Source organism: Myxocyprinus asiaticus, chromosome 20, assembly GCF_019703515.2.
Source record: "Myxocyprinus asiaticus isolate MX2 ecotype Aquarium Trade chromosome 20, UBuf_Myxa_2, whole genome shotgun sequence".
In the NCBI taxonomy this organism is placed as follows: Eukaryota; Metazoa; Chordata; class Actinopteri; order Cypriniformes; family Catostomidae; genus Myxocyprinus; species Myxocyprinus asiaticus.
The window spans coordinates 3,845,973-3,861,327 of record NC_059363.1 but is presented as its reverse complement, the minus strand read 5'-3'; the positions used below and the strand labels follow the sequence as shown (position 1 = coordinate 3,861,327).

Below are 15,355 nucleotides of genomic sequence, written 5' to 3'. Positions count from 1 at the left end.
CTAATCAAATCATTGATCGACTCATGTATACAGAACCTAAATTAAATATGATGACATGTCAGTAACACCAAACCTCATTGGTTCATGTGTCATGACGTTTGGTCACGAGACATGCCAGAACTACTGATGTTTGATGTTATTGATGTGTCGCCATATTTAATTTGAGCTCCTTTTTCTCCTTATGGGGTGTCAGGTGCACTCACTGAGCTGCGCTTCTATAAACAGGGATGTTCTCATGTGCACGCCAGATTCGAATGGGTGAAGAGGAAGATTTTGGTGAATTAACACTTACATTTCAGGTCTCTTCTTCACACATCACCATCGAATGGCTTCAGTAGATTTCAAATGTTGCACACAAGTGATATGGACAGCATTTATGGTGCTTTTATGTGCTTTTGGAGCTTGACAGTCACAATCATGATCCTCTCAACCTTCAATTTTGTATTTCACAGATAAAAAGTCATACTCGTTTGATCGAGGAGGGTAAATGATGGTACATTTTTATTTTATGTTGATGGATTATTTGTTAACTGTTCACTTTTGTGTTTATTCTATTTTTGGATGTTCAATAAGCATATAAACCTACAGTAGTTAAAATGTTTTATTATTTATGTAACAGAAAGTATACATAAAATAACAGAACAATGTCGGTCTAGTGATTAAAAGTTTATGTTAAGATTATAGTGATAAGATTATATTCAGATTCTTATATTAAAATTTTAATATAAAGAGTCTTTTCTGAAAAATTATTTTAATATTATGTAGGAAACAGTAAAAACCTGGAAAAATGCATTTAGTTATCACTGTAAAAGTTTTTTTTATCTATGTTTTATGTGTGTGTGGGGGGGGGGGGGGAATACAATTCTAGTTTTTAAATGGGGGCGTGGCTAAAAAAAAATGAGAACCACTGCAGTAATCACAAACGACTGGAAAAGTCTAGTGGTATAGTGGAAGTGATTTCACAATACCATGATACTTTTCTATATAATATGAGACTGAATGCATGCCATATTCATGTGCTATGGTGTTTACACTGAATTCCAAGATAAAGTATTCTGTGGTACTACTATGGTATATGTCCATAAAACAACATGGTACTTTTTTGTTAGTGACAGTGTAAGTTATTTTTACAGGCGGTCAGACGGTCAGCACCACAGATTCCTCCATCAGCAATAGAGAGAGTGTGAAATCAGAAGACGGCGATGAAGACGAGCTGCCGTACAGAGGACCGTTCTGCGGTCGAGCTCTTGCACATACAGACTTCACACCCAGCCCATATGACACAGACTCCCTGAAACTCAAGGTAAAAGGTTCTATTTCATTTAATGAAATGAGAAAAGGTTGCCGTCAGAGTTGATTACTGGGTGGCGATGTTTGTTGTTACAGTCGTCTTTCTTTGGCTTACTTTTCCAGAGAGGAGATTTGATTGACATCATCAGTAAGCCGCCCATGGGCACCTGGATGGGGCTGCTGAATAACAAGGTAGGAACCTTTAAGTTCATTTACGTGGACGTGCTGAATGAAGAACAGGAGAAACCCAAACGCATGAAGAAGAGGAGAAAGAGTCGTCCTCCTAAACCCACCTCCGTAGAGGAACTCTTGGAACGCATCAGTCTTAAAGTAACATCTCTCATTTACAACACACACAATAAGACACCTTTAAATTAAGCATTTAATAAATAAATAAATTCACTTCTGTCTCACAGGAGCACATGCCCACATTCCTGTTTAACGGCTATGAAGATCTGGACACGTTTAAACTGTTGGAGGAAGAAGATCTGGATGAGCTGAACATCAGAGACCCGCAACACAGAGCAGTGCTGCTCACTGCCGTCGAACTTCTGCAAGAGTGTGACAGTAAGACAAAAGCATTTAAAAATGTTACGTAAGGGGGAGACCGGGGCTAGTTGTCACACGGGAAGTTGTCACAAGGGGGGTATTTCTGTAATGATAAGATTTGGAGTCAAAAGTCAAAAATTGCATGAGTGTGTGTTTTCTCAAGCAGTGGTTTTGTTTCAAACACTTAGTTAATATTAAAAATTTTTTTGTGATTTCTACCCTTCAAAGGTTTAATTAAACAATTAATTTTGTGCTTGTTTTACTTTTTATATTTTTTGCTGAAAAGCCTATAATACAGAAGGCGTAGATTTTGTATATATTTTCAAAAGATATTCTATTTTCGCCCTAAAGTACTTTTCTGATTTATCGTCATTAGCCAGGTGAAGATGAAGCGGTCTCAATCAGTGTTTGACCACTGGATGCACAGAGATAATTTCACTTTTAAGGCAGCACTGGGAAAAAACATCACTGTGCAATGTAAACTCTGCCTTCCAATGGTTAATATCCTGTCAACTGCAAAGGACTCAACCTCAAATTTAAAGAAGCATTTGAAGATATTCTTGCATGTTTTCTTAACTTTCTTCACTCTGTGTGTAATATAACCATGTGTCGCTATGTGTTTGGAAAGGATTTGTCCACCAGACGCATCAAAATGCCCAAATACACATCAATTCATATTCACAATGTAATCCAATTGCATTAACGGTGTAAAAATAGTTTTAGTTTCCTGAATAGTTTTTGTACTCACAAGGTTCCCATGCATCCTGGAAATCCTGGAAAACCTGGAATTTTTTTGCAATGAAGTTTTCCAGTCATGGAAATGTCATGGAAAATGAGAAAAACACTTAAATGACCTGGAAAATAATTATTTGTCCTGGAAAATATTTTAGTATAATAAAACTGTTACTTTTGTTACATGTACTGATATAGTGCAATTTTCTTTTCGTTCCAACACTGCTGTAGTGTGTACAAAACCATTTGAGTTGTAAACTTGATTGAAAAAGTTTTTTTTTTTTTTTTTTGTTAATTCACAACCTGAGGTGGTAGCGTTGTGATGCATCCTTGACACCTCGGTCAGTCTGCTTCCACCACCATTACCACATGTAAGGTCCTAACATGGATGGAATCACTGAATCCAGTCATAAAAAACTGCATTAGCTATAAGATGCAGAATGTCACGGAATTTGACATATTTGGGACGAAAATTAATATTTGAATGATTAATTAATCAAATAAAAATCTTGATATGTCCAAGTGTGATTATTAAACCGCAAAAGACTGCGATTTATTAAAATAAATATAATCTGCATGTGCTGCGTGCTTCAAAATGAATGTGTGAAGCTGGCCACTCGTACGCAGAAAACACCTCATCTGGGTGTGTGTTTAGTAGATGACAGTGAGCAGAGCACTCTGAAGCTTGCAGCACATACAGATTATATATTTATTTTAATGAAATTATAGCTTTTTGGGGTTTTATAATCAAACCGCTTATCGAGAGGTGAGAAACTACCATCAAAAATACACAAAAATGGCAAAATATAAGCTCGATTTAAATGGACACATGAAAAAGGTAAAAAGATCATATTTAATGCTATTAAATAATAATAATAAAGCAATATCTCACATCTGTGATGCTCTGTTGTGCAGCACCTCATTTGACTAAAATATCTCCAGTGTTGTTTCGGATTGTGCTGTAAGGGTTTTGTAGAAAAGCACTTCATTTGATAAAAATAATGCAATGTAATGTTGAAAAATTGAATTAATTAAAATAATTATATTTTCATTTTAACAAATTCATTTGGTTAGACACCGCTTTGATGATTAAATTCAATTAAAAAAAACTCCAATAACCACAATTTTAATGACCTCTCGTGTGTTTTTGCTGAAGTATTACCACTGTGTTGCACATAACGTCCTGGAAAATTGTGCCTTGAAAAGAGTGGGAACCCTGACATGTCTTCAAATGCTTCTTTTGCTTTAGCGATAACTTTGAGGTTGTTTTTGTGATGTTGATTCCCAAATATAACTGGTCTGATCTCTTACCACACAAGGTTGGTGTTTGTAAAATGTTGAAATTGCATGACCACATTTGTGTAACGCGCCACAGGAACCTGTCCATATTTCTAGAAACTTCCATGAGAAATGCAAGTGGCATCAAACAAAAGAGTTAGGTTGGAAGTAATCCAAAATGAATCCAAAAGTAATCAGATTATATTACCCCAAAATGTACTGGTGCATCTCAATAATTTAGAATGTCGTGGAAAAGTTCATTTATTTCAGTAATTCAACTCAAATTGTGAAACTCGTGTATTAAATAAATTCAGTGCACACAGACTGAAGTAGTTTAAGTCTTTGGTTCTTTTAATTGTGATGATTTTGGCTCACATTTAACAAAAACCCACCAATTCACTATCTCAAAAAATTAGAATACATCATAAGACCAATAAAAAAAACATTTTTAGTGAATTGTTGGCCTTCTGGAAAGTATGTTCATTTACTGTATATGTACTCAATACTTGGTAGGGGCTCCTTTTGCTTTAATTACTGCCTCAATTCGGCGTGGCATGGAGGTGATCAGTTTGTGGCACTGCTGAGGTGGTATGGAAGCCCAGGTTTCTTTGACAGTGGCCTTCAGCTCATCTGCATTTTTTGGTCTCTTGTTTCTCATTTTCCTCTTGACAATACCCCATAGATTCTCTATGGGGTTCAGGTCTGGTGAGTTTGCTGGCCAGTCAAGCACACCAACACCATGGTCATTTAACCAACTTTTGGTGCTTTTGGCAGTGTGGGCAGGTGCCAAATCCTGCTGGAAAATGAAATCAGCATCTTTAAAAAGCTGGTCAGCAGAAGGAAGCATGAAGTGCTCCAAAATTTCTTGGTAAACGGGTGCAGTGACTTTGGTTTTCAAAAAACACAATGGACCAACACCAGCAGATGACATTGCAACCCAAATCATCACAGACTGTGGAAACTTAACACTGGACTTCAAGCAACTTGGGCTATGAGCTTCTCCACCCTTCCTCCAGACTCTAGGACCTTGGTTTCCAAATGAAATACAAAACTTGCTCTCATCTGAAAAGAGGACTTTGGACCACTGGGCAACAGTCCAGTTCTTCTTCTCCTTAGCCCAGGTAAGACGCCTCTGACGTTGTCTGTGGTTCAGGAGTGGCTTAACAAGAGGAATACAACAACTGTAGCCAAATTCCTTGACATGTCTGTGTGTGGTGGCTGTTGATGCCTTGACCCCAGCCTCAGTCCATTCCTTGTGAAGTTCACCCAAATTCTTGAATCGATTTTGCTTGACAATCATAAGGCTGTGGTTCTCTTGGTTGGTTGTGCATCTTTTTCTTCCACACTTTTTCCTTCCACTCAACTTTCTGTTAACATGCTTGGATACAGCACTCTGTGAACAGCCAGCTTCTTTGGCAATGAATGTTTGTGGCTTACCCTCCTTGTGAAGGGTGTCAATGATTGTCTTCTGGACAACTGTCAGATCAGCAGTCTTCCCCATGATTGTGTAGCCTAGTGAACCAAACTGAGAGACCATTTTGAAGGCTCAGGAAACCTTTGCAGGTGTTTTGAGTTGATTAGCTGATTGGCATGTCACCATATTCTAATTTTTTGAGACAGGGAATTGGCGGGTTTTTGTTAAATGTGAGCCAAAATCATCACAATTAAAAGAACCAAAGACTTAAACTACTTCAGTCTGTGTGCATTGAATTTATTTAATACACGAGTTTCACAATTTGAGTTGAATTACTGAAATAAATGAACTTTTCCACGACATTCTAATTTATTGAGATGCACCTGTATATACTGTTTATATATATAGCGAAATCCGATTACATCGTCGACCCCCTCTGCCTTGGATTGCTCACTGGGGACCTTTTCAATCATGTTTTTCATTTCAACTGCACAATGACGACTTGTAAGACATCAAAGCATTATTTTCTGTAAAGCTGCTGTTGTTAAAAGAGCTATACAAATTAAAATGACTTGATTGTAGTATTACGAAAGAACCAAAAGTCTAAAGGCATCAAATGTTAGAAAAACATTTTTGCAATGTTTAATTTTTAGAACGTATGTGAATCTTCTTTGTTCAAGATCAGATGTTAATCAGACCTTTAACTTGATTGATTTTCTATGAAGACTCTATTAATTTGTAGTTTTGTTTGTCTAAAGGCAACAGTGACCCAGAACATGAAGGAATATCAGACGGTTCCCAAGAGAAGCTTCTGTCTGAGGTTCACATCCCGCCAGGCGACTCTCCTCGCGACTCGGGCTGTTACGAGAGCAACGAGAACCTGGAGAATGGTAATGACAGCCTTCCTCGTCTGTGATTCTTCAGCCCTCCTCTTCCTCTTCTCTCTGAGCTGCTGTCTCTGCATTTCTGCATGAATCCAATCAAACAAACTGAACTGCGACGACTTCTTCTGCCATTTCTGTCCATTTCTGCTTTCACTCTTCTCTCTGCCGTGAAGACGTCACCTCCGCTCTGCTACGACTCATCGTTTTTCATTCTCAACCAGCATTCAATGGACCTCTCATTTGTGTCCGACACCACAGCATCAGTTTCTTGTGTTGTGACTTTGCTTTGAATTTCACTTCAGTCCATTTCCATTTGAAAACAGACAGACGTGTTGCGTGATGGTTTTGCACTTGCTGAATTTGTGATGAGCCAAAAGAGTGACAAAGTTGCAGATCTTAAGGACAGTTTTGCCCAGAATTGAGATTATTCACTGTTACAGCTTGAAAATATGATCACATAAATGTACATGGTATTCATTTGCTTTGGTTTAGACCATTTAAAGCTGAAGTGTGTAATTTTTCAGTGTTTAAACACTGTGTCATATCCCACCGTAGTATGCAGAAATGATTATAAGTAAGCCATGCACAGGTTAATTTCCCCAAAGGGTGTAAATACTGGGGATCTATATAGTGCTTTTAAAACATTGCTCTGTTTGTTTGAGCAACATTGTCAACAGTGGCTGAATCAGTGGCATAAGTTTGGGGTGGGACAAAGTTTTGTTGACCAATAGAAGATGGGTAAGTGTTCAGTTAAATCTGCTTGGAAATTGTTTTTGCTATTCCTTTTGGTGACATCAGTTGTGCAGAAATAACACTTCAGCTTTAATAATAGTCATAACATGCTCTTGTGATTGTTAATAGCCCTTGTGAAGACTTTACAATGTCAAAAAAAAAATTGTAGCTTGTGCTTGCGAAGACGTTGCCATTTGTGTGTGTGTATATTTTTCTAGTAAAAAATAATATAATGTTGCACAATATCTTTAGATGTGCCTAAAAATCATTTGTGATATAAAAACATATGAGACTAAAGTAGATATATTTACAAAAATGATACAGCCTGTTCCATAGGTAGGGGCAAAACATACAATCATAGCTGTAGATATAAAAATGTCTTTATCACTTTTGGTCTCAAATTAAATTAAAGTTGAATCTCACGGAAACATGTTTGGGTCATGTTTCACCCCAAAATCAAAAGAATCTTTTTCTTTCTTTCTTTCTTTCTTTCTTTCTTTCTTTCTTTCTTTCTTTCTTTCTTTCTGTCTGTCTGTCTGTCTGTCTGTCTGTCTGTCTGTCTGTCTGTCTGTCTGTCTGTCTGTCTGTCTGTCTGTCTGTCTGTCTGTCTGTCTGTCTGTCTGTCTGTCTGTCTGTCTGTCTGTCTGTCTGTCTGTCTGTCTGTCTGTCTGTCTGTCTGTCTGTGGCTCAGTGGTTAGCACAGTCACCTCACAGCAAGAAGGTCCTGGGTATGAGTCCCAGCTCAACTGAGCCTTTCTGTGTGGGGTTTGCATGTTCTCCCCATGTTTGTGTGGGATTCCTCCAGGTGCTCTGGTTTCCCCCACAAGTCCAAATACATGCAGGTTAAGTGAATTGGAGACTCTAAATTGCCCCATAGGTATGAGTGAGAGTTCCCCAGTCACTGGGGAGCATCAGGAAGGGTGTCCTGTGCCAAGACAAATATGTGGATCACAGATGGTCCACTGTGGCAACCCCTAACAGGAGCAGCCAAAAGAAGATGCTAAAAGTGTGAAAATATTTTTTAATTGTGTATATTTTCTATACATTAAATGTTAGCTATAAAAGTAGCCTTAGCAAGACAAAAAAGTCATACATTTTATTTAGAAAAACAATAAACATTTAATTTCCATCACCGTCATTTCCACGGCAGAATTCACACTGTGGTGGGAATTTTAATGACTTTTCAGAAAAAATGACATAAAACTCCAGTGATGCATGTACATACACTGTTGGACATTGTAAGTAGACACATATAAAACTAGAGATTGTGCGAAATATTTTTTAATGGGCCTAGTTTTGAGAAGAAGCACCCATATACTGTGCACTGTACAATGTAATAGGCCTTTAATTAATTCAACCAATTCTTAAAACAATAGACATATAGATCATATTACAGTAATGACAATGACATTTTGCATTATGGTAATGAGAAAGAGGGAGCTTTGCTTTATTTCATAAAAAATAATGTGACAGTGCAAAAAATCTTAATGGTCCTAAAAGAAGACTTTATTTCCTTTACATAAAATATTTTTTCTTTCTTTTGATTGTGGGCTTCAATACAACTTTGAAATGTTCTTGACTGTTTTTGTGAGATTCAGCCACAAATGTCTTACCTGTTGTTTGAAACTGTGGCTAAAAAAAACCTGCAGAATCCGTGTATGTGGAGTGGACTGAAGCTGTCTTCTGATTGTTTGTGGACTGCCCCCAGCCAAGCTTTGTCTGTGTGTTACTGACCGAAATGGAGATGATGTCTGCCACTGTCATTACAGAAGCTATGGAATAAAATGCTCTATGACCGTCTCCTCTGAACTACCTGCTTTTTTTTCTGTCTACTCCCATTTCTTGGCCATTCCCATCATCACTCTACATAACATATCAATTTATTTCTCTTTGCATGCAGAACTCAACCCCTCCAAAAGCATATGATCTTTCTCATGAAGAACAGATGATATTATACGGATAGTTCACTCAAAAATTAATCATATACTACCCCATCATGTGGTTCCAAACTTGAATGACTTCCTTTCTTCTGTAGAACACAAAAGGAAATATTTTGCACAATTTCCAAGCTGTTTTTTTTACATCCGAAGAATGCATGAATCGACCAGGGGCCAGTGCACACTGGATATTCCTTGTGCACCCCGCATTTAGTACCGGCCCTGGCTACAGGTTCATTTTGTTCCTTACACAAAGCTACTATATGGCTTCAAAAGACTTGAAATATAGTGTATAGGGTATTTTTATGGTGCTTTAGTCCTTTTTGGAGCTCGACAGCCCCTTGTCACCATGTGCTTTTGTTGAATAAAAAACAACATGAACGTGAGTAAATGATTGAAATGAATTTTCCTATTTCGAATATGAACTATTCCTTTCAGGTATTGTTAACTGTGTTGTCATGTACTGTAAGTCACATGGTTTTCCACATGACTCTCCTTGTAGGCAAAGCCAAAAAGACGACTCATTTAAGCAGGTCTTCATCAGGCTTTGAGTCCAGTCACCTGCCCTCCCCCGAGTACCCTCCCCCACCCCTTCATTCCAGCAGATCCACCCCAAAAACCAGACCAGATCTTCAGTTGCTCCCACTTCCACTGCAAATTGAATCCATGCAGAATGTTTGTCTAGGAACGAGCCACTACATGCTCAAAGGAAGACCCCTCAGCCGTAGTTGTGGTGCCCTGGATAGGCTGTTAACTCGGACAGAGCTTTGGAAGCGTTGCTTCTCTGCAGAGGAACTTCATCTGCAACAAAATCCTGAAAGACAGCAGCCATGCAGTGCAGATGACCTCAGGAACACTCCTGAGATTCCAAGTCAAGCAAGTGGTCATGAGAATCCTGTAGCACTGAATGAGTCTCAAGAGCATGGAACTGAAGCTCAACTATCTTCTGCCTCCAACATTTTAGAGGATTATGAAGAGGTGTCTGTAGATGTAGAAGGACTCTTAGAAGATCTTTCCCTATGCACACAATGCATAAAACCACCAGTTCCTCCAAAACCACTTCCACTGCAGTTATTAAAGAGCAGGGACACTGGGATCAGTAGCACAGATATTTTTATAAACACTTCCAAGCCAGAGAAGTCCATTTCTGGCTTTGAAATTAAACGGACCACCAACCCACTCATCTACAGGCCTGCGAAGAAAGCTCAGATGGCAAAAATTGCCAACCTGGAAACTTTGGTGGAGGAGAAGTTGTGCTCTGATAGCATTGACCTCACAGAAGAACCATATTCTGATAAGGTAACATCTGTGCTGTACATTAAAAGTATTGTACTTGGGTTAAAGGTGCTATATGTAAGATTGGCAACAAGCGTTTGAAATGGGTACTGCAGTCCAAATTCAGAATACTGGGGAGTTGTCTGCCCAGACTCGAAGCTCAGGCGGGTTGCCAGAATGTTGACACGCAAATTAGCCAACTCAGCATCCGTTTTAAAGGATTTCTGGGCTTTAAGCTGTCTCCATCTTCCAAAGGCATCTCCAGTGTTTATCCTTGTTTTACTACGCCACTGGTCATGGTGGTTTTTAGATGGATGGCGAGGCTTTTTAGGTCGGGTGAAATCTGTTATCTCTGATCCAGTTCGTTCGCTGGGTTCCATGGCTGCAGCACGCAGTGTTGTTTGCCTGCAAACTTGTTCAAATCTGGCAACCCAGCGATGTCGAAATACTATTGGTGAGTGGGAGTGGGCGGGATCACACAGGCCAAAACATAAACAGAAATTCCGGCCCGGAATGGAAACTTCAAAGTAGAATATACTGGCTGCAGCATTGTTATCGGAGAAGCCAGTATTTCAACTTAGCATGTTTCCTAATTCTCTAATGACATATTATGGTCATTTTATGATTTAGTACAGTAAAAATATTACATATAGCACCTTTAAGTATCTCACATTTGCCTCTAGTATACACGAATCGTAGCAAAGCTTACAGTAAGGAATATGTATGGAATATGCAAAGCCAGCATACTGTTATTCTACACCAAGGGTGGGGAACCCTGCTCCTTGAGGGCCACTGTCCTGCAGAGATTAGCTTCAACCCATATCAGACAAACCTGAGGAAACTAATCATGGTCTCCAGGATTACTTGAAAAATGTTAGGGCAGGTGTGTTTGATTAGGGTTGGAGCTAAACTCTGCAGGACAGTGGCCCTCAAAGAGCAGGGTTCCCCACCCCTGTTCTACAGAGTTGGTTTAGGGTTTTTTCTAAAATCCCTAAACCAAGACCAAAATTTCTAACTCTTAACTCCTCCTAGAGCTTTCAAGCTGCATTCACCAAATTTGGTACAGACCTTCAGACTTTTCTGACTTTGTATGCTACAGTATGTTTTTTCAAACTGATCGTACTTATAGTACATCGTTCTATCAATCTATCATTTTATATGTCCTTAAATATGTTGTCTGATCTAGCGTTCTATCATTCTATCTACCATTTTATCTTTTATTCTATTGTTCAGTCTATCTATTGATCTATTTATCCTTTGATCTGTCGTTTGATCTATCAGTCTGTCTAGTTATCTAGTATAAGATTAATTCTGTAACCGCTCCAATTGTTACATGTGTTTTTGATTCAATAAAAAGAACCGGCTCATATAAGTCATTATTTTGGGAATCAGACTATACCGGATGCCGCACTGTAGATTCAAAAGGGCCGGTTCACAAGAGTCATTGGTTCGTAAATCAAAATACACCAATAGCGCTGTGGGTATGCCGTAGACCCAGTAGAGGGCAGAGCTGCTGCTGAATTGCGCTGCTGGAAACACTGTCAGAGGATTTTAGTACTGTACCGTGTTCCATCCGCATCGTTGAAAAATTGCATGTAGGGGAACCGTTAACGGAGCTGAAAGTCATGAAGATCATACGGTTCCGGTATTTTCTAAAGAATGGAACCAGTTCTGAACAAGTTCTTGGCACCAAGCCCTAATTAATAGCGATGCATGGCTTTTGCAACACTACTAATAATTACTAAATGAATCTAGCTTGTTTCATATCTTGAATTTACGTTGTTCTGTACATCTCTTGCTTCACAGCATGGTCACTACGGAGTGCCGTTCTCTCTGGTCCAGAGGTACTCTGAGGATCTCGACAAACCTTTGGGTGACATTGCCATTCTAATCGATCGGACTAGAGTCCAGCAACTTCTAAAGCAACATCGTATAGCAGTGAGTTCTCTATATGAAGATGATGGGATATAATCAGTGTCTGTATTCTTGACAAACATTTCTGACTTGTTCGTTATTCCATTTGTCACAGATCCCATTGAGAGGGTTGTCAGAGATATAAGTGATCCCATAAGCACACCTGGACATTGTCAAAGTGGACTCCAAGACTTGATCGGTTACAACGATATATTTGACTTTGAATGTGTGCAAACTGACTCCGTTTCAAGGTATAAAGGACTTGAATGAAAACCAACTTGCGCTGGAATGATCAAACAGCAGTACTGTTTCAAAGACTCCCCAGGTGGATAGTTGCGTGCCTCTTATTTGCGTTTAATGAACGCTTTTACCTATTAAGATTTGTGTGGGTAAATCTCTGTTCACACAGATGGGTTCCTGTTTAGTATTCTGTCCTTTAGCATGATAGAAACTGAAGTAGTTTGACTTGTTTCATTTGTGACTGTATTTTGAATTAAGTCAATTATTCAAAAAGGAATTTGTGTTGAATAAGTCATTATTGCATTCATTGCAACATTTAAAGTGTCAATTTGACTAATCCTGTGACTTTAAAGAAGCATTAATGTTGCCTTTTTAAATGTAAAGATATAACAGTAGCTTATTGTTTATGGCACAGTGAAAACAATGGATCATATTGATGAAGCCAGTATCATCTAAATGATTTTTCTGGATTTTTTATTAATATAGAAGTAGTCAAAATACTGAATTTTGTTTTAAAAAGTTGCCTTTAATATAAAGAATTCTGCAGTTTTGGTGACTAATTTTTATTTTTTATTTTTTTGCATTGTCTGATATTTTGCTTGGCAATGTTCCAACTGATTCACAAAAATATTTATTTTGTGCTGTAATAGGGGTCTTATTTGATTATTTTTCTTGTAACATTTATCAGTACCTATTTCAGTCTATTGCATTGTGTTTTGAGGTAAAGAATGGAGGTTAACGCAGGTTGTGAGAATGAGCTGTACTGTGAATGGTTGTAAATGGCTTTTCAGAGACAAATGTGGTTTAAAAATTAATAAAGTCAACCGTCTTTCATTTCATCAACAGTTGCAACTTTAAAAACATTTTCTGATAAATCTGATAAAAACAGCTTATCCTTAACAGATCGGTAGTTGATGCACAATCAAATATTAATGTGTGTGTGTGTGTGTGTGAGAAAGTTTAATAATATGTAACAGTTTGAATGTACATTAGCTGTACATTATCAGCTTTAATTAAAATATTTAGTAACACTTTCAACTCATTCGTTATCCCAGAATTATATCTTAAGTAGGCTTTTCTACCGTAGTAAAAACTGAATACATTAAAACTGTAATACATTATATAATGCAGTATATATTATAATGCTTAACAAATCATTTACTGTATATTCAAATGGTTACCAATGTCAAGAAACATTAATTTATTTTCATTTATGGAAAATATATATGTGAAGGTTTCATGAAATGTGTATGTGTAACAATTTGAATACACATTAGCTGTACATTATCAGCATTATTTAATTAAAAGTATGCAATATACTATAAACTCATTCATCAACCCAGAATTACATTTGTCTTAAGTAGGCTTCACTTCTGAAGTTAAAACAAAAAAACAAAAAAAAACAATATGTACAACTTTAATACATAATATATTGCTTTACAGACACTTTACTGTACACTCAAACTGTTACAAGAATTTCATTATTTTTAATTTACTTTATAGGCCCTGTTCATTTCTGAATATGCATTAACCACTAATGATACTATCAGAGAATATTTAGCAGAGTTGGGCCACTTCTAACGCTCAACCAAGGAGCTCTGAGCGCCCAACGGTCAACGGATGTAGAAACGAAGTCCCGCCTTACAGGTAAAAGAGCCAATCACCTTTTAGATACAGACATCACCTGTCAATCAACTCTATAACGCGCATGCACATTAGCTATACAAGCCGGGAAATTGCGTTTTTAGCGTAATATGAGGTAAAGAATCACAATTTATGATACCAGTATTGTCAGATTTGATTGCTGATTTGACATATGTTCTTTGATCGTAATCTTGACCAACCGTTTTTGAGATCTTCATTCAAGTAGATTGGAGCTGCACTGGCATGACTGGAAATTGCCTCCCGAGAGCGTTCCAAAGATGGCCGTCAGTGGACTGACTTGCTAGAACAACTTTGATACCATGCACAAAAAATTAATTGGTATTAAGTGTTACCGTTAGTAGATTAACAATCCCAGAATTTATTTTTGTATCTGGCAAATGTGTAAATGCATCTCTAGGAAGTAAAATATGACGTATACCAATGCACAACTGTCAATCTTAATGAAAGCTGACACATCACAGCACAGTGAGTTTGGAGATATGAGAGTCCAGTCGCGTGCAATGCGTACATGGAGACGCAGCAAAATGCATGCGCTTTTAAGAACAACAGAATGAAATTACTGCTTTGTGGATGAAAATTAAATTGCTACCATTCTATGTGGAGTCATAAGAACATGATGGTGTACACTACAGTCTTCAAAGACAAAGGACAACTGGCTCTAACAAGGACAGAAAGAGATGTGGAAGGCCAGATGTACAACTAAACAAGAGGATAAGTACATCAGAGTCTCTAGTTTGAGAAATAGACGTCTCACATGTCCTCAGCTGACAGCTTCATTGAATTCTACCCGCTAAACACCAGTTTCATGTACAACAGTAAAGAGAAGACTCAGGGGTGCAGGCCTTATGGGAAGAATTGCAAAGAAAAAGACACTTTTGAAACAGAAAAACAAAAAGAAAAGGTTAGAGTGGGCAAAGAAACACAGACATTGGACAACAGATAATTGGAAAAGAGTGTTATGGATCTTAACCCCATTGAGCTTTTGTGGGATCAGCTAGACTGTAAGGTGTGTGAGAAGTGCCCGACAAGACAGACACATCTATGGCAAATGCTACAGGAAGTGTGGGGTGAAATGTCACCTGAGTAAATGTGGAAGTCGCACTATTGTTTTGTTGTTGCATATGTTGGCGGACAGACATCAGTTCACCCTCATTTCTTCAGATATACACAACAAGACCAGACTCACAAAACAATGTTGTCTCTTCTCTGCTACCCTTCTTCACAGTAAAACTAATACTTGTGTTAGTTTTAACCTTTTCTTCCATTCTCATGTAGGCAAATCTGATGAGAAACATCAGTACAACACCACAGCCATTTCTCTACACCCGACACTCAACTCAATTTCTCAAGTTTAGCAGGTAAGTAGATGCATTTATAGTTTTCAATTCACTTAGAAAAATTGCAGCCGCTGATAGCGTCATTTATTTGTATGCGCTGACTGCGTT

The 15,355-nt window shown here is 38.0% G+C and overlaps 1 protein-coding gene across 1 annotated transcript in view; it reads left to right on the top strand.

Moving 5' to 3' along the window:
- Nucleotides 1-13,088, top strand: part of LOC127410671 (SAM and SH3 domain-containing protein 1-like) — a 132,901-nt gene extending 119,813 nt beyond the window's left edge. The window contains 8 exon segments of the mRNA XM_051645818.1: nt 1,134-1,303; nt 1,414-1,620; nt 1,707-1,857; nt 6,022-6,153; nt 9,319-10,115; nt 11,898-12,029; nt 12,121-12,145; nt 12,148-13,088. Coding sequence (XP_051501778.1) covers nt 1,134-1,303; nt 1,414-1,620; nt 1,707-1,857; nt 6,022-6,153; nt 9,319-10,115; nt 11,898-12,029; nt 12,121-12,145; nt 12,148-12,275 — 1,742 coding nt within the window. The 3' untranslated portion in view covers nt 12,276-13,088.
- The last annotated feature ends 2,267 nt before the right edge of the window (nt 13,089-15,355 follow it).